This window comes from Periplaneta americana, chromosome 15 (assembly GCF_040183065.1).
Source record: "Periplaneta americana isolate PAMFEO1 chromosome 15, P.americana_PAMFEO1_priV1, whole genome shotgun sequence".
Taxonomy (NCBI): Eukaryota; Metazoa; Arthropoda; class Insecta; order Blattodea; family Blattidae; genus Periplaneta; species Periplaneta americana.
Window position 1 is genome coordinate 47,445,790 of NC_091131.1, and position 19,861 is coordinate 47,465,650.

General features: G+C 34.8%; 1 protein-coding gene across 4 annotated transcripts in view; it reads right to left on the bottom strand.

The window, feature by feature from the left end:
• The window catches only part of LOC138714851 (serine-rich adhesin for platelets-like), a 381,087-nt gene that overhangs the window by 96,977 nt on the left and 264,249 nt on the right, over positions 1 to 19,861 (bottom strand). Inside the window, exon 1 of one of the 4 annotated variants that reach the window (XM_069847049.1) lies at positions 7,665 to 7,863. The exons of the other annotated variants lie outside the window; for them this stretch is intronic. Coding sequence (XP_069703150.1) covers positions 7,665 to 7,706 — 42 coding nt within the window. The 5' untranslated portion in view covers positions 7,707 to 7,863. Of the gene's footprint in view, positions 1 to 7,664; positions 7,864 to 19,861 lie in introns of those variants that run through there. 4 annotated transcript variants of the gene reach the window in all.

Here is a 19,861-nt window from a genome sequence, read left to right on the forward strand (position 1 = left end):
TCATGAACAAGAATTGCGGGAGGGGAGATTAGCGCTTGCGCATTACAACTGCATTTACAAAGTGGTATTCCTATAGGTGAAAATCGTTTGTAAAATGGTCGAATACGTTGATTTATGTAAAATATTCTGCCGGGCAGGGTGACTACGCGGTCTAAATAAATAGATAAATAAAAGAATGGAATGAATGATATGATATACTGAAATGATGATAAACAAACAAAGCAAGCAAGCAAGCAAACAAAACAAACAAACAAACAAATAAATAGTCACCTAATTTCTAGAAAATGCTCAGCATTTCTCTTTTTCACTTTTCTTTGGAATCACTGGAACGTTTTTCTCCAAAAAAGGGAAATTTCTCTCGACTTTTTACACACTCCAATACTTAAGCACAGGCTCCACTTAGACGACTGGAAATTGTAAAGTGTATAATGATTGTATAATTCTACTTTAACAATCTCTTTGCCCATGGAAAACTCTATTTGTATTCAGGAAGATATGAACTCGGATCTCCAGCGTCAAAGGCAGACGTTCTAGCTATTCGTATAACATTGGGTCTATGCAATGTTTATGATGCTAAATTTACACGTCGTGTTAAGAAGCGATGGAAATATCGAAGGTTCAGTGTATCATTATTTGTTTTTTTACGTCAGACTATAGGCTAGCTTCTAAACGTTCTAGATGCAAATCAGGCTTGAGGAATACACAAGCTTTACGCAAGAAGACGTACGACCAGGGTCTCCACATCTGAAGAAGTGTCTTCTCCGCCCCCGGTTTGCAGTAAAATCACTAGAACAGACCTTTGGACCATGAGCATTCTCCAGCCTTGAGCGGAAGATTAATAAACACAAAGACTGCAAACTAGACGCATATACAACAGTTTTTACAACAAGTTATTTACGTTTCTTTGTGTGCGAGGAGCTGGAAGTGCTAAAATATGTACTATGCAAATAACTACAAATAACATAAGTATGACTTAAGACGTAAATGCGTATTTCCAGCTTCAAGAATGCAATATAAGAAATAACAAAAAATCATGTAAAACAAAATTTCCATAACTACCTTCAATTAATATTGCCTTCGCCATTATATTGGATTCATCAACGTCATAAATGACGAATTAGAACTTCGTAGACATTGTTCGGATTCGTCCAGTAATCTTTTCAAAGGTCTTTTCTTCTGTATGTAACCATTTTTGTGTCTAGTTGTCATTCTGTTTTTGTTAATTTTCAAAACATATTTTTTTTTTACACAGCCACTCTTATAAATACAGTAGAATCTCTATTATCTGTGGTAATTAAGGGGGTGAACTAGATGTTTAATCGAAAAAATCGAATAATCCGTACCATAAAATATTTTCGTGAAGTCGACCTGGTTGGCGAGTTGGTATAGCGCTGACCTTCTATGCCCAAGGTTGCGGGTTCGATCCCGGGCCAGATCGATGGCATTTAAGTGTGCTTAAATGCGACAGGCTCATGTCAGTAGATTTACTGGCATGTAAAAGAACTCCTGCGGGACAAAATTCCGGCACATCCGGCGACGCTGATATAACCTCTGCAGTTGCGAGCGTCGTTAAATAAAACATAACATAACATTTTCGTGAATTAAGTCAATAATACTTACACTTCCGTAATTTTCTCCGTGGTCTTATACTTAACACGCTAGGTAATGGATCAGAAGTTCTTTAAAGTAAGTCTGGTTGTCAACGACGGGTTTTCAATGGCCAAACAAACTCTTTGTCATGTTTTTCTGCGGTAAGATAGGAATTGTGGAGGTCTTATATTATAAATTTATATAATTTAAACACTTAATTCTTGATTATTCTCGAGTACAGTTTAACTCTAATCTCGTATTCTGATGCGTCATGAGCCACAGATTCTCTTTCCAAATCACTCAATTTGGATTTTTTTCAATACTTAGCACAACACATTTTCTTTTAACATTTTATATAGAAGTTATACAGTATGGAAAATCAAACAGTAAATCATACTATGTATGGGTAAAGGCTTGTAATGGCTATTAAGCTAATACTCTCTAGAAAAAATACGTACTAATATAATGCGTCATAGTACTTCATATACTTACTTCTGTTGCAAAAAAAAAAAAACGAAAGGCAGTAGGATAATCCACCAATCGGTTAATAGGGCGACGGATAATCGGGGTTCTACTGTATATATGTTGTTCCTAGGCAGGCGTGCTAAAACTGATTATACAGTAACGTGCGAAATAGTACATTATGCAAAGAGCCTATAATGATAGTAATTAAGACGCGAGTATGTTTGTTTATGAAACGATCGCAAGCGAGTTTCATAATTTTCATATGAGCGTCTTAATTACCATTATAGGCAAGTTTCATACGACTTTTTATGCTCGACCATATTTCTAACTTGAAATTATTCAGAAGTAGGCTATTCATTTTATTCGTATCTGACTGAAGATCGGAAGTGACCTTGTGCATAGATCGTAAATTGTGAGATGTGCGCAGACGCGAAAGTATTGATTTTTTCCGAGGAACGAATGTCATTGACCTTGATATAATCTAGAGAATAACATGAACATTAGTCTTGATATAACCTGGAAATTAATTTAGAATTGAAAAACGAGACGACAAATTGAATTTATTTGAATATTATTTACAATTAATGCTAATTATTATAGTAACAGAACATAATCTTCTGCGACAGTATTGGATTTCCAGCCTCCGTGACGTTTCCCTCGTTGTCTTTCGATTGCATATCCGAGAATAATCGAAAACCTGAACTTTAATGAATAGGTGTACTTTAATAACATGCATTAAAGGACTGCTACCAGGTGTATAATTACTACATTTCGGCATGGTCGAGCATAAAGTACTTTTAACTCTAGTGCTAAAAGTATTTTAACACCGTCTTTCAAGTGTTTGCACCGATTGCCAATTGTTTCACACCAGATATCACATGGCATCAATCGCAACCGATCAAAAAAGAGGTTCAAATAATGGCAGGCCTACTTTTGAAAATGACTGTTTATGGTTAGGAAACGTACGTAAATTAAATAATTTGCTTCAAGAACTATTTTACTGATAACTAAACTTATAAAAAATTAAATTATGGTTTATTTAACGACGCTCGCAACTGCCGAGGTTATATCAGCGTCGCCGGTGTGCCGGAATTTTGCTCCGCAGAAGTTCTTTTACATGCCAGTAAATCTACTAACATGAGCCTATCGCATTTAAACACACTTAAATGCCATCGACCTGGGGCGGGATCGAACCCGCAACCTCTAGAGAAAAGAAAGATGGCAAAATTCACGTGACACTTCAGAAATCACACTAAAAATCTAATTTAGTGCCGACGTTTTCTCCAGTAAAGTATGCAGTACACTAGTTCATCCCAGTTCGCTGTATGACAATGAACGTTATAATCGTAGACAATCAGACGCGAAGGAACTACGAGTACAAGCAGTAGGAATTATATTTTCCGCCTCATTGTAATAGTGAAACTTTAACACATTAAAAACAAACGATGGTATACTTTTCGCATTAGTTTTCAGCTATAAATCGAGAAGTCTGCGGTTCAACCTCGAGCATACGAGGCCAGCGCTATACAGACTACGCTACCGAGGCCGACAACTAAACTTATATGGAACAATAATAATTAAATGTATATTATTAGAAATTAAGGAGCACGCGATTATGTGATATACCGTGGTCCAGATAATTAAAACTTTACACTTGCTCCAAACATATATCGTGTACTGAAATTTTCGTTCGTGTTGGCATCTATCCCAAAAAAGTTATTATTTTGGATCAATTCGACGATTTTCCACTCAACTTGTAATAAAGTTTACAAAGTATGTTAATTCTCTCTACAAATTTTCCTCTGAAGTGGCGAATAGTACTTGATCATCTTTGGAAAAGGAGTACATATCTATATTGTTGTTGTGTTAGTGTGATATCTGTGATGTAAACTCTGTTTCGTTTGTAACCTAGTCCAATACCTAAGTTTATTCTTTGACCACCGAAGAAATTTCCACCAATTATTTTATTTCTCAACATCCGATTTTTTGTCTATTTATGTGTTTACTTATTTACTTAGTTATTTACTTATTTACTTCTTTACTTAGTTATTTACTTATTTACTTCTTTACTTAGTTATTTACTTATTTACTTCTTAACTTAGTTATTTACTTATTTACTTCTTTACTTATTTATTTATTTATTTATTTATTTACTTCTTTATTTATTTATTTATTTACTTCTTTACTTATTTATTTATTTACTTCTTTACTTAGCTATTTACTTATTTACTTCTTTACTTAGTTATTTACTTATTTACTTCTTTACTTAGTTATTTACTTGTTTGTTGTTTATTTATTTATTTATTTACTTTTTATTTATTTATTTACTTTTTATTTACTTATTTATTTATTTATTTATTTATTATATGAAGATTCAATGGCAGTAAGAAGGCACAACTTCAGTTTTCCATAACCTCTGCATTTAAAAAAAGTCAGTTTTAGTATCACATTCCAGCTGCTCCACCCCAAATGTCGTTAAGTAAATTTACAGTAAGCTAAGTAAGAAATATTATTGAGTTTCCTCTCAGTCTGTGATTCAGTATGTTTTATGTAGTTATTGGGGTGTTTAAATTGGGTGACAGAGTAAAAATTCTTTAGTTTCGGAACTCTTTACTAACTTCATTTTCAGGATCATGATTTCCTCTCTCTGTCTGTCTGTTTGTCTGTCTGTCTCTCTCTCGCTTCTCTGTCACACACATATACATTATGTAATTATAAACGCAACGAGAAATGATCGTTAAGTCTATTTGGTACGTTATGCTGCTATAGTCTTCAAAAGTGGGCAATTGTTCGCTTTTGTAAGAAAAATTGTTCACAGAAATAATGAAGAGAACAGAGGAAAATAATTTGTTGCACGTTTCTACAATTACTCCTCTTTTTAACAACAGAATTCCTTTCAGATTATTAGTAAAATATGCAAAGTATCTTTTAAAGTAATTTCACTTCTAACACGAACCGTTAAATAAAAGAAATCGTAGGAAGTTAAGGAATACCACCAGAAAAAGTATTGTATTAAATTACGTATACACAATATCGCCAAGTAAACAGCAAAAACATGAACGAAATATCACGTGAATGTGGTCGCTGCCTTAGGTCACAACGCAACCAGAATGCTAACAAAACAGAAAAATGTTTGCATGCAATTAAAAAAAATCTGTATGAAAACTGTCCCCTACGGCACTCATCTCTAAAGTAAATGTAACTAACACCTGCTCCTATGAAGCAAAATACTACATTAACAGCAGAGATTTAAGAACAAATGAGAATTGTACGTGATGTATTTCTCGATATTTCAGAAGTACAATTATTACCATAACAAATGAAAAACGACTTGTAATTTCTTTCTGAATAGTACCTTCACTTGTAGAAGGTCAATAAGTAATGAATAGTGAATCTACTTAAACTCAACAGTATACAATCCTTAGAAGTACTCTACGTTCACAGAAAAATAATGATTAGGTAGCTCAGTTTAAAAAGTGGCAGTGAATGTAACATCTGTATACGCTAGGGCTAGAGTAATGGAATTTCATATCAACTTTCGGCTAGAAACAGATCGTACTCAAACATGTTATCCTGCTGTACGTCAGGAAATCAATTCTCTTACGTCATTAATTGTTAGTCTATACAGGGTGTCTGACTCCAGCCGTTTATAAATTGTTTTAGGCATCACGCACAGCACGACTAGGGGTGGACACTTTTCGTCGTTGAAATTCTCTAATTCGCAGCGGTTGTATTTTAGTTTTTAATAATAATTGAAAAAGCTAGAATAATAAATAGAGACGGGTGGACTGATTAATACAGGATGAATCAAAAGTCTGAAACCATATGAATATCTTCCATATGCTTGATTTTCGATTACTGTAGGTGTTACCAGTATTAGTAAGACCAAAAGCTCTACCAGTGACACATTCGATTCTAGCCCTCAGCTATCTCAAGAGCCGCCATTTTGAATGCAATTTTGAAATTTTAAATAGAAAGAGGGTCTTGTAGGTACTCAAAATCATGTGAAATTTTCTGAGAAAAACAATGGTGCAATCCGTTTTGAGGTAACTCCAATCGTTTTCAAGTTATTTAAAGTTAACTGTAATAATGACACAAACAGTTACTGCATCTACAGATATTTTGTAACATGGTACAGTACTAAAGAGGCTTTGGAAAAGCATTAACATGATTAACAAGGTAATAAATAATTAGTATATGTATGGAAGTATGATTTTAATTCCACATTGACATTTTCAAAAGACTGACTTACCGGTACCTCGCATTAGTACAAGCTATATTACAATATGGTATTAATGGATGGGGTAGTGCTTATAGTACCTCCCTCATGCCAATAACTCTGCTACAGAAAAGAATAATAAAAATATGCCTTAATAAATCTCTTGATTATCCTTCAGAACTGTTGTATTCAGAATTTAAAGTATTTGACTTCCATCAAATTTATAACAAAATCTTACTGAATTTCGTACATAAAAACCGAAATATATTTAATTTATATTCACATAAATATAAAACCAAAAGATCAGACAACATACGCTTGACAGAACCTAAATGTACTACAACTATAGCATATAATCACAGTAATAACTTCGGTCCAAGGTTTTTATAACAAAATAACAACTAAAGTTCCAAACACACAATTTGCTAATGCTCCTTACTTTAAAAAATCAATTTAAATATTGCTGTTTAGAGAGAAAATGTAAAGTTCAATTATTGTGATCTCTGTGTTTTTTCTTCTTTTTCCTATTCTTCTTTTTTTTACTTTTTACTCTGTTATTTAATAAAATGTCTTTAACATTATGTGGAATGACCCTTGAGCACGAATATGTAACTTACTTACTCTTTCTGAGGGTGCTAGAGTGTTTTCATATATAAAAGTAATATGTATCTTTGTTTTGGCAATAAAGTTTACTATTATTATTATTATTATTATTATTATTATTATTATTATTACTATTCTCGCTAACTTTTATATCATTTTGTTATTTATTAATTTACTTTATTCCATCCTTTCATTTTCAAATACAATTACTTTTAATCTCATTATGCTATGTAGTTTAGTCATCCATTTTATCCCGTCCATTCATTGTCATTATTGTCGTTGTATTATAATCTTGTATATCTTTGTAATACTATGTTATATGATTCCATTCTTCATTTATGATTCCATTATTTCATTTGTAATTATCATTTTAATCCATTGCCATTAATTTAATTATTTCTTTGTACTTTTATTGTAAATTATTGCTAATGTTTTTGTTATATTGTTTGTGCTGAACTGTAATTGGCCTCTGGCTGTTGTACAGCACATTAAATATAAGTAAATAAATAAATAAATAATTATTATGATGATTATTATTATTATCTTCCTAAATTAACCTAGACGAATCTATGGTTGTTACAAAACGCTAAATTACAAATATATAAATGCTACAAAATACTAAATGTTAAAATCAAAATTCTAAATCTCTAATTTCAAATTGCTAAGAATCACCACTTCTAAAGATCATGCATAAAACAATTAACCTATATCGACCATAAAAACCGGGATAGCTCGGTGGCCCATATCCTGAGATCCAGATAAAGGTGACGCGGCATGTGCTACTCACTGTTTTCCATACGCATGGAGTGGGCACCACAAGCACCTCCATGCCGGCCTGCCGCAGCCTCGCAGAGCACAAACGTAACTGAAGAACCGCTGGGACGAGCCGAGACCAAAAACCGTATCGGCTGCCCGCGGACGTTTCCTGTTCTCTCCGCGGGTTTTACCAACCTGCCGGTGCCTTCGCGATCCCCGCCTTCTGAACTCGCGACGGACGTGTGGGCTTAATAAAGCAGTCTTAATCGCCGAAGAAGTTACATCTTTTTGCGCACTGGTGTTCAGCATTCTCATTTGCATTCCCACGGGAAACTCGCGTTTCGCGGAGGCGTACACACGTCTCGTCGATTTCGTTTTGCATTTCTGTCCCATCACATCTATTAATCAGTTACGCCGAACTGATACTACGAGGCTAACGAGAGTGAAAGAGTCGGATCGGCACTTCAGAGGCCAGTATCAGTCGTAAAAACAAAATGCCTATATCTGAAGCCGAACGATTGTACAAATATTGACGGAAGGTATTTTAATGTAGATGATGATAATGATAATAATAATAATAATAATAATAATAATAATAATAGTACATATTCTTTTATAGTATAGTACATATTCTTTATATCTGTTATTTTTTTTTTACCATTTCTTCCGCATTATCTTCAATACATATATTAGTAAAATTGTGTAATATAGTGTAACCCCATTTATCTGGATACCATTAATATATTTTTTTGACCCAAAGTTTTAAATACTTTATTTATTTTAAATTTAAATATATACAGAATAAAGAATATAATTACAAACAAAACAAGAGAAATAGAAATAAAATAATACAAACAATGCGAAACAGGAGATACAGTAGTATTAACAAAATTTGAGACCGAATGAGCAGAGCTCGTGTTCGGTCGCAGTTCAGATATAATATTAATAGGACTATAAGAGAATATAAAATAAAATAAAATAGGAAATAGAATTAAAATTAACAGTTACAAAAATTATATAATACAATATTAATATAAGAGAAATATAGAAAAAAAAATAATAATAAAAATAAATAAGTAAAATAAAATAGGAAATAAAATTTAAATTACAGCAGCAATGGAATTATATAATATAATATTAACACTAGAGAAGAATAATATCGCACGTGAAAAGTAGGACTATATATTTCAAAATTATAGAATACAAATATAATATAGGTTGATTAATTCATACACATAGGCTATAAATGTATTTAATCAAATTGAAGATATTAACACGTTTCTATTTTTCTTGTTACATGTTAGTGGGTTACATGTTAGAAGTTCTGGGTGTAATTTAGTTAAAGCATTGTACAACCGAGGGCCAAAATTAATGCTATGCTTTAGACCAGCAGATGTGAGACATTTAGGTTCTACTAATATTAAATTAATATTTCGTCTTGTGTCATAATTATGTGTCTGTAATACAAACTTATTACGATTTTTATGATAAAATTTTAACAGCGTATACTTATAAATTTGTTCAATATTAAATACATTAAATTCAGAATAAATTAATTTAGTTGGATAATCGAAACGTTTCTTCAAACAAATTTTAATTATTCGTTTTTGTAGTAAATTTAACGGACTAATAAATTTTATACAGTAATTATCTGTGATAACACAGGTTTTCTCAACCAGAGACATATTCTTTCTCCAGATCTCTATGTAGCGTCTTCATCTGTCAGGTGTTTATTCTACATAATCTTCATTTCCTCTGCCTATGTGGGTTGTGGTTTATCTTTCTCTCTTCTTCCTTCTGATTTCCAAATTAGGCCTTGTCCGTTTAATCTATTTTCTTTTTTTCATAACATTTATTTATTTATGTATTTATTTATTTACTAGCCGTACCCGTGCGCTCCGTTGCACCCGTTAGAAATAAATATAAAGTAATTACATAATTAAAATAGGACATTTGATCCAGGGAACATTCGTGTTTTATAGAAGGTTAAGTCGTTTAATATGTTACTTAATTTAAATTGTATCTAAATAATTAAAATGCGATCATTTTGGCCCAGAAAGCAATCATTTGGTGCAATGACAATTCCTTTAACATGTTTCTTATTGTTATTACATGCAACCATAGTTTAATGAAGATTGACATATCATTTAGTTTTAATGTGTAAACTTTTTAGTACTTGCTATAGGTTTCCATTGAATTATGGTAATAACTTAATTTTAACCCTTGTTTTCTACGTCTTCAGTAAATGGCGCTTGGCCCACTATGGTTATGAACCCTTCAAATAACGTAAATAGTAATACAGCATATATTGTGATATGTAATTATATTTCTTTCTTTCGAAAATGTAAGAATTCACGATCTCCTATGTACCATTGCAATGGAATGAATAAATGTGTTCTTTCTTCCTACTCAAAAATTTTATATTTTGCACATAGGAGTTACTGCAGGAACAACAACGCTATAATCTGAGGCGGCGGTGAAAATGTATTATATTGTTATTTCAAAAGTCTTGTATATCTTTAAATATCAGTCCTATCAAAATTTTACATACAATAAAACTTATCGGAAATCATTTTTAAAGAAACTTTTGTTATGTAACATTTTTCACAAAAATCAATAATAAGCGAGATATTTCGATTTATTTAATTCAGGCTCCCTTATAACCTCCCTTTTAAATATAGCATTTTGAATGTCATATAGCCTAAAATCTAAGTTGTAACGAACTTAATTTATATTCCAATTTTCATCGAAATCCTTTCAGCCATTATTGCGTGAAAAGGTAACAAACATCCAGACAGACAGACAGACAGAAATTTCAAAAAAGCGATTTTCGGTTTCAGGATGGTTAATTATACATGTTAACGCCAATTATTTTTGGAAAATCGAAAATTACCAGAAAAATTTTGGCTACAGATTTATTATTAGTATAGATTGCTAGTAAGTTTGAAATGAATACAAGTTAATACAACGTAAGATAAACTAGCCCACTCCTGAATGAGTAAGACTCGTGCTCAGGAGGGGATTCCAATACAGACAAAAATGAAATTAAAATTGAGAGTGAATACAGATTAGGAAGTCTTTAATAGTTTTAAAACCAAACTATAAATCCAATAAAATTTTAAAAAATTCCTTTATTAATTTGGAGAGAATTCGTGGTTAAAATTATACTGGAATAAAATTTGTTTAATAATCTGGGTCCTGGACTCATGCTATGATAAAAAGCTGCATTGGTTTTACATTTTGGTTCAGACAAACGCAGAGAATTCGTATTTTTAGTTCTATATATATATATATATATATATATATATATATATATATATATATATATATATATATACCTTTCAAAGTTATTAAGATTTTTGTGAAAATATTTTAATAAAATAAAATAATAGATTTGTTTAATGTCGAAAACTTTGAAATATTTAAACAACAATTCAGTTGAGTAATCTTTCTGCTTTTTTAAACGAATTTTTAATACTTTTTCCTGTAGTAAAATTAACGGATAAAGGCTGGATTTATAAGTTCCATCCCAACCTATAATACCATACCTAAATAGTATACATTTAAATAATGCTAAATAAATTATACGTAAACAGTTAATTGACAAAATATTTCTTAGAACAACAAAGTAATATAATGTTTTACGTAATTTATTACAAATATAATGAATATGATTATTCTATTTTAAATGATTATCAATAATTATACCTAAGTATTTAATTTCATTAAATTAATTAATAACTGAACAGTTGCAATTCATATCGGAACAGTCAAAATTATGCTCATACCATCTTAACTGCATTTCTTCTATCACTTTAACAATAATTTATCGTTTTTCCTGTCCGTTTTACCATCGAACGGGATCGAAAACACCGAGAAAAACACTGGAGGAGGGGGATTCGATCCGGTGCTGTGTGATTGAACTTCGGCGTAGTTCAGTGGTTAGAGCACTTAATATGTAGAATGAAGGACCCGGATTCGATCCCCGGCGCCGCAGCGAATTTTTCTCCTCTAATTGTTACCATAACAGATATATTCTGTAGGACCAAAAATTAATCTTTACGTAGATCCCATTATTATAGCTTGTGATTTGTCTGTATTTAGCCTGGGTCCAAATTTCTGCGCCCATTTAGCTACAGATGCTAGATCTTCATTATTACACTGACAATGTAGCTAATTGATTGAACGAGCTAGCATGTACAGAACGAGAGACGAGACCTGGCATGTAAGTTATGCAAAAGCGAAAAAGATGGGAGATTATGAAAAAAGTTTGTTTCGGTTTGGTTAATATTAGATGAATCTACCGACACTGATTCAGACTAAAACTTATTTCCCCCCCCCCTCATACCTACTGGTGATAGAGCCACGGCTCGTGATAAGGTCACAGGACAGATCTTGCCTCCTCTATTGTTTGATGAAGAAAGAGTAAAACTGAGAAAAATTCTCTCCGGCACCGGAATTTGAACCCGGGTTTTCATGTCTACGTGCTGACGCTCTATCCACTAAGCCACACCGGATTCCCGTTCTGGTTTGTTTAATATTAGACGGTACATCGTAATATATCCTCTATTGTTGTTGTTGTTGTTGTTTAGTCAACTGTCCGAAGACAGGCCTGAACCTCACAAATGATACCAAGAAGGCACCATTTATGAGGCAACTAGGCCAGGAGATAATGGGGTAGGGTGGCCAGTTCCTTTTTCCCTCCATTCAATACATCGCCGACTAGCTACATATTACACTAGTTACACTTCAGATGCATACAAACAATTATTCTTCCTCTGACACATATTGTCAAGTAAGATGTACTGCCTGATAAAATAGATGTACAGTAGTGGCAAAAAAAAACCGGACCGACCCTTGTAGCTGCTTTCAGAGCCTTGTTCACTCCAGAACACGATAGACTGGTAATTAAGACTTTCGTGGTTTGAATCCTGCCCGGGAAGGAAACTTTTTTTTGTTCCTTAATCAAACTTATTCCCAATACTTTTCGATTGCAGCGATATTTTACTACTTAATTAACTATTATTCTCAGAACATGAATTTTACCAGCTTATTTTCTAATGGCTTTCGAAATGGGCTACGTCAGCAGTCGAAACTACAACAATCTATATATATAATTTGAACTGGTAATGGAAATTACGGGAAAACAGCTGGACGGATTTTAATGAATGACCCCTCATTTTGAAGCTTGGAACTCAAAGTTTTTCGGAAAAATAGTAGTTTTCAGTGAAATGTCAATTTTTAAACATAACTTTCCTATTTTCCAAAATCCATCTGTCGTCAGTTTTGAGAACTAGCTAATAGCATTCACGGCCGACTTGATATTCCCTTCGCTTTTTTTGTAAAGGAGAAGCGAAGCGAGCATCAAGTCAGCCGTGTTGCATTTCAGAATAAAACAAAACACATACTACAGTAAACAATATTACACGAAGGCCATGATCTGCAAGAATGCTGACATAATTAGGGCTCAAATTAAATTGGTTATTAAAAACTTAACTTACTAAAAATAATTTACAGGTTCGTTTCTGTGGTGTGTAATTTTCTGGGTACAGCTGTGTATTGGATATTAAAAACTACAAAACTTGAGGTGGTTTGATGACATTATTACCATTAGAAATGAAATATTATTGTAGTTAATGCCATGATGTGACTATTTTTCATTAATTATACATATTAATGCTATATTGATGATATGAAAGTGAAACGTTTTGGGGTTATATAAGTAGATGTAGAGAATAACTTAAATTAGATTTTGATTTCTATACTTTACTGAGTGGCGACTATATAGTATATGTTACTGAAAGCTATAAAACTTACGTAAGATAATATTATTAAAAATCAAATATTTTTATAGTTATTAATCAAGTGGGGGTTGGGTCTTTTTCACATATTTAATGGCGGTGTGGTGTAGATATTTATATGCGTGGTTCTCTTCAGAATTGGCTCGAGAGAGAGTATCTTTCATTGTTATGGAAGCAAATAACTTTCCGAATGTCTGGTATGCTTCATTGAAAATAAATCTGAAAAATGCTTATTTGAACGTCTAATGAACTTAGTTTGCAGCATTTTCTGCACAAGCCACTAGTTTTAATAGATTACTCGCTATCTTGTGAATGCGGGCTTGGCATGCGCAGTGGCTCATTTCGGGAACTTTGATTATTCCGTCGGTCCGGTTTTTTTTGCCACTACTATACATATCAACCAGAACCTCAATCAGAAGATGGCCTCCTTTATTGTTGTTTAATCAACTCTTGACATTTGTCATAGCGATCTGTTTTCATCGAAATAATGCCTTCAGTATTCAGATTTTAGGTCCAGTTTCAGGAAATTCCTGACATTCGACAGTCCTCATTGTCTGCAACTCACACAGTTTGTGTAACTCACCAAATCGATTAGACTGGCGAGCGATGCTTCAACTCAGGCGACCAGATGCAGCTTCCCTCGACTCTGCCTGTATTTTATGCAGTCTCCAGTCACAAGAATAATTCAGGCATAGCCCGCTGCCAGACAGATCCTCCCCTTCTCGGAACCCAGTAATTGCTTTGTTTCGGTGCACTTACGATCTCCTTAGCCAGGGTCGGCCAACCTGTGTATTATAAATGTCACGTCACACAATGAGGGTTCTTCATCTCTATACGGCTTGGAACGTTTATAAGCAATTAAGATTCTGTGTGAAGTTTTTGTTTCTGGAATACTCGTGACTTTCACGTTCTAAGTTGTATTAAAATTCATACATTAATTAAGTCTCTGTTTAACAAAATTATGGCGGTCATAAAATACTGCTAGTACTTTCTATTCCAGGCATCCTGCGGTCGAGTCCCGACAATGCCTGATAGCGTTCAAGAAGAACAAAAGAACAGATGCAAGCAAATCATCTCGGGTACTATTCTTGTTGGACTTATCACATAATTTTAAATGCGGCGGATAATGCCGGCCGATTGTAAAGGAGTATGTTGAACTTTCCCCCTTGCCAGTACAAAACAGAATGTACGTTTCGAAGATTGAAACCAGTGTTACCATATTTAGCATCTTTGTGCTAGATTTTACTTCAAGCAAGTAAAGCGATAGGTTTGGAAGTAAATCCCGAAAAGACAAAGTATATGATTATGTCTCGTGACCAGAATATTGTACGAAATGGAAACATAAAAATTGGAGATTTATCCTTTGAAGAGGTGGAAAAATTCAAATATCTTGGAGCAACAGTAACAAATATAAATGACACTCGGGAGGAAATTAAACACAGAATAAATATGGGAAATGCCTGTTATTATTCGGTTGAGAAGCTTTTGTCATCTAGTCTTCTGTCAAAAAATCTGAAAGTTAGAATTTCTAAAACAGCTATATTACCGGTTGTTCTGTATGGTTGTGAAACTTGGACTCTCTCTTTGAGAGCGGAACAGAGATTAAGATGTTTGAGAATAAGGTTCTTAGAAAAATATTTGGGGCTAAGAGGGATGAAGTTAAAGGAGAATGGAGAAAGTTACACAACGCAGAACTGCACGCATTGTATTCTTCATCTGACATAATTAGGAGCATAAAATACAGACGTTTGAGATGGGCAGGGCATGTAGCACGTATGGGCGAATCCAGAAATGCATATAAAGTGTTAGTTGGGAGACCGGAGGGAAAAAGACCTTTTGGGAGACTGAAATATAGATGGGAGGATAATATTAAAATGGATTTGAGGGAGGTGGGATATGATGATAGAGAGTGGATTAATCTTGCTCAGGATAGGGACCGATGGCGGGCTTATGTGAGGGCGGCAATGAACCTGCATGTCCCTTAATTACCAATTCTTATATTTCCATTTCGTACAATATTCTGGTCACGAGACATAATCATATACTTTGTTTTTTCGGGATTTACTTCCAAACCTATCTCTTTACTTGCTTCAAGTAAAATTCCCGTATAATAATAATAATAATAATAATAATAATAATAATAATAATAATAATAATAATAATAATAATAATAATAATAATAGCAGTAATGAATATATCTTTGATACGTTTTATGTTCAATCGTAAGAGGTCATGAATCTGGCTTACATAAATAAATAAAACAAGTATTTACACATACTTATGTAAAAAGAGTTTTTCACGTAGTTTTTGAGGGGATTAAACACTGTTTCTTTTGATGAGAAGTCGTGAGTTTTTACTGCAGCCTTCCGCGAATTATACGAAGTTCACTGACATTTCTTGAAGTGCGATCAGCTCTATATGGCAGCAGCATCAGATTTCAGGGCGTCTTGACTGTACCCCTGTTTACAGCCGGCGTGATATACAAGGGGGTTGGGCACCTGATGGGCGCTTGACGAGGCTCTAAGGAGAAATGACTGATATACAGCGGCTCGCGGGCCCTGGCAGGCCGAGGTTCCGCGAACACAACTTGCTGATGGACCAGACAGTTCGAGGAACAGATGTACGCAAATTAGCCTACCAGGAACCAGGTGCGAGGGTTGGTAACTAGCGAGACAGCGAGCGTTTACAGCCCTCCGAATCTGGCTCCGACACACAAAATAACTATTTTTACGATGCTACACATAAAACACTACAATATCAACTAGACAGGCAAGATTTTGCATAAAAGGTGCATGATATTGTAGAGAGAACTTTCCAAGAAGTGGCTATTACTGATTTCCCTTAGTTTCAATGAGTGAGTGGCAGAGTATTATGTGATATTCCTCTGTCCTGGGATCGAATTAAAGGGAATATGCCATAGATAGTAGTGCCTAGTAGTAGACTAGTAGTAGTAGTAGTAGTAGTAGTAGTAGTAGTAGTAGTAGTAGTAGTAGTAGTAGAAGTAGTAGTAGTAGTAGTACTGTACTCCAACCACGAGAAAGTCTCTGCGGAATGAAACGAAGTGGGGTAATGCTGTGAATGAATGTTGATGTCATAAGATGTCACAAGGTCACACACGTGGGTACTCGTATCTCTATTGGCTAGCTCTCACAGCACAAACCATAACACTGATACACACATATTGGTACTCCCTAGTTACAAAATTAGATCATGGTTACTCTCCTGGTCTTTTAATCCCTTCATACAGGAAATAGCATATGGAGGTGAGCGCATGGTTTTTTAACCGACGTTATAACGGTAATATTATCTATCTACTTCGCTCCAATAGATGACGCAATAGTAAGCACATTCCTTTTACGGTTGATCTCCTGGTTGCTGAACAGTAGTAGTAGTAGTAGTAGTAGTAGTAGTAGTAGTAGTAGTAGTAGTAGTAGTAGTAGTAGTAGTAGTTGTTGTTGTTGTTGTCGTTTGGACATGGGTTCGATTCCCTCTTGGGATGAATACCTGGTTGGGTTTTTCTGAAGTTTCCCCAACTCTAAGTCGAATGTCAGGTAATCTATGGCAAATTTTTGGCCTTATCTCGCCAAATACCATCTCGCTATCACCAATTCCATCGACGCTAAATAACCTAGCAGTTGATACAGAGTTGTTAAATGACCAAGTAGTAGTTGTATTTCAGTTGGTTATTTAACGACGCTATATCAACTACGAGGTTATTTATCGTCGATTAGATTGGTGATAGCGAGATGCTATTTGGCGAGATTAGACAGAGGATTCGCCATAAATTATCTGGCATTCACCTTACGGTTGGAGAAAGCCTCGGAAAAAACCAACCCGCGCCCGAACGCAATTTCAGACCGGCCGGCAAGCGCCTTAAGTGAATGAGCCACGCCGGTGGCTTAGTAGTAGTAGTAGTAGTAGTAGTAGTAGTAGTAGTAGTAGTAGTAGTAGTAGTAGTAGTAGTAGTAGTAGTAGTAGTAGCAGCAGCAGCAGCAGCAGTACAACTTGCTACATGTATATAGATAGCGGCAGTTATTGTTTAATGTATCTTTAGTCTGTATAATTTTTAATTGTAAAACGTATTTCAAATTGATCACAGCTTAATTTTTATGCAATACGAACACCAAATCCTTGCAGAAAAAACTGAATTTACTTAATGTAAGAAAACTGTTGTTATAGTAACAAGTTTTTTTAGTAGGTTATTTTACGACGCTTTATCAGCATCTTGGATTATTTAGCGTCTGAAGGAGATGAAGGTGATAATGCCAGTGATATGAGTCCGGGGTCCAGCACCGAAAGTTACCCAGCATTTGCTCATATTGGGTTGAGGAAAAACCCCTGAAAAAACCTCAACCAGGTAAAGGCTGGTTCACAATAAACCGGGAACGGAAACGACAACAAGAACGAAAAGGAAATAACGTTAAAATAATTGTATTTAACATTATTTCCGTTCCCAGTTTATTGTGAATCAGCCTTAAATTGTCCCGACCGAACCCGAGCCACCTGGTTTCGCGGGCAGACGCGCTAACCGTTACTCCACAGGTGTAGACAGTAACAAGTTTCTAACTTAGAAATGCGGTAGTACATCTTTATATTTGGCTCTGTAGACCGCCAACCTCTCGATAACGAAGTCCAAAAAAAAAAAAAGTTATATTAGAATCGCTTATAACTTTTGAATAAATAAATACAGCGTAATGAAAAGTATACCACTGTGTAGACTGTGATGTGACACGGTGTAGAAAAAGGTGTCCCGTAACTGTAAACATACGCACGAAATCGATCGTGCCCTCAAGGCCGACGAGACGAGTGGGGAAAAACATGCCTCGAAAACTGCATTCCGACAGACATTTTATGCGCATGACTTCGTAATACCTGAACCGATCCCGACGTGTGAGGTGTCGATCGATATCGACGAAATAAATTAAAAAAATAATCGGAGATGAATCTGACCCTCAACTTTTACGAAGTATTCGTGAAAATATTTTATCTTTCAAAATGTCTCGAAATTTAAACGTCTTTTCCGCACTGGACTCACGTTACGGAATAAGCGCTGGTTCGAGTCTTCTCTTGTGATTCCGGCCAGTGTATGAGACCGGTGTGCAACAATCATCGTGATGGATTTGAGGAGGTACGATAGGTAACGAAGTCCGGTTTCGTAAATCAGCTACATCAGCTGGGGAGGACCAACGTGCTGACTATATACCGGGTGTCCCACTCGAAGGTAGCCCCGATAACATTAATTTCCTGTTACAAATATTTCAAGGATTTGAACCTTCAGAAACACGCGACGTTGCGTTCAGTTGTGTATGAACGCTGAGGGAGGACATTTTCAGCACCTACTGTGACAATCTCATGGTACTTTTGTACTTTTTGTACTTGTACTTTCTTTAAAGTAACGGGGCTACCTTCGAGTGGGACACACTGTGCAAGCTGGATGATGTTCACTTTTGCCGAGACATGCAGACGTGAGGTCAGAAGCCGGCTGATCGACCTTTGCTCTTCATGGGATGTCGCGCTACGGATTATTTAAACCGTACAATGTGTAATTAATGTATAATGTGTCTTAGTGAAACTTACAGCAGAGTTCGTATAGGCCAGTTTCTATCTGATGCTTTTCCAAATCACTGCGGGTTAAAGCAGGGAGATGCACCATCACCTTATTTTTTAACTTCGCTCTAGAATATGCCATTAGGAAAGTTCAGGATAATAGACAGGGTTTGGAGTTGAATGGGTTACATCAGCTTCTTGTCTATGCGGATGACGTGAATATGCTAGGAGAAAATCCACAAACGATTAGGGAAAACGCGGAAATTCTAGTTGAAGCAAGTAAAGCGATGGGGTTGGAAGTAAATCCCGAAAAGACAAAGTATATGATTATGTCTCGTGACCAGAATATTGTACGAAATGGAAATATAAAAATTGGAGATTTATCTTTCGAAGAGGTGGAAAAATTCAAATATCTTGGAGCAACAGTAACAAATATAAATGACACTCGGGAGGAAATTAAACACAGAATAAATATGGGAAATGCGTGTTATTATTTGGTTGAGAAGCTTTTGTCATCTAGTCTGCTGTCAAAAAATCTGAAAGTTAGAATTTATAAAACAGTTATATTACCGGTTGTTCTGTATGGTTGTGAAACTTGGACTCTCACTTTGAGAGAGGAACAGAGATTAAGGGTGTTTGAGAATAAGGTTCTTAGGAAAATATTTGGGGCTAAGAGTAATGAAGTTACAGGAGAATGGAGAAAGTTACACAACGCAGAGCTGCACGCATTGTTTTCTTCACCTGACATAATTAGGAACATAAAATCCATATGTTTGAGATGGGCAGGACATGTAGCACGTATGGGAGAATCCAGAAATGCATATAGAGTGTTAGTTGGGAGGCCGGAGGGAAAAAGACCTTTGGGGAGGCCGAGACGTAG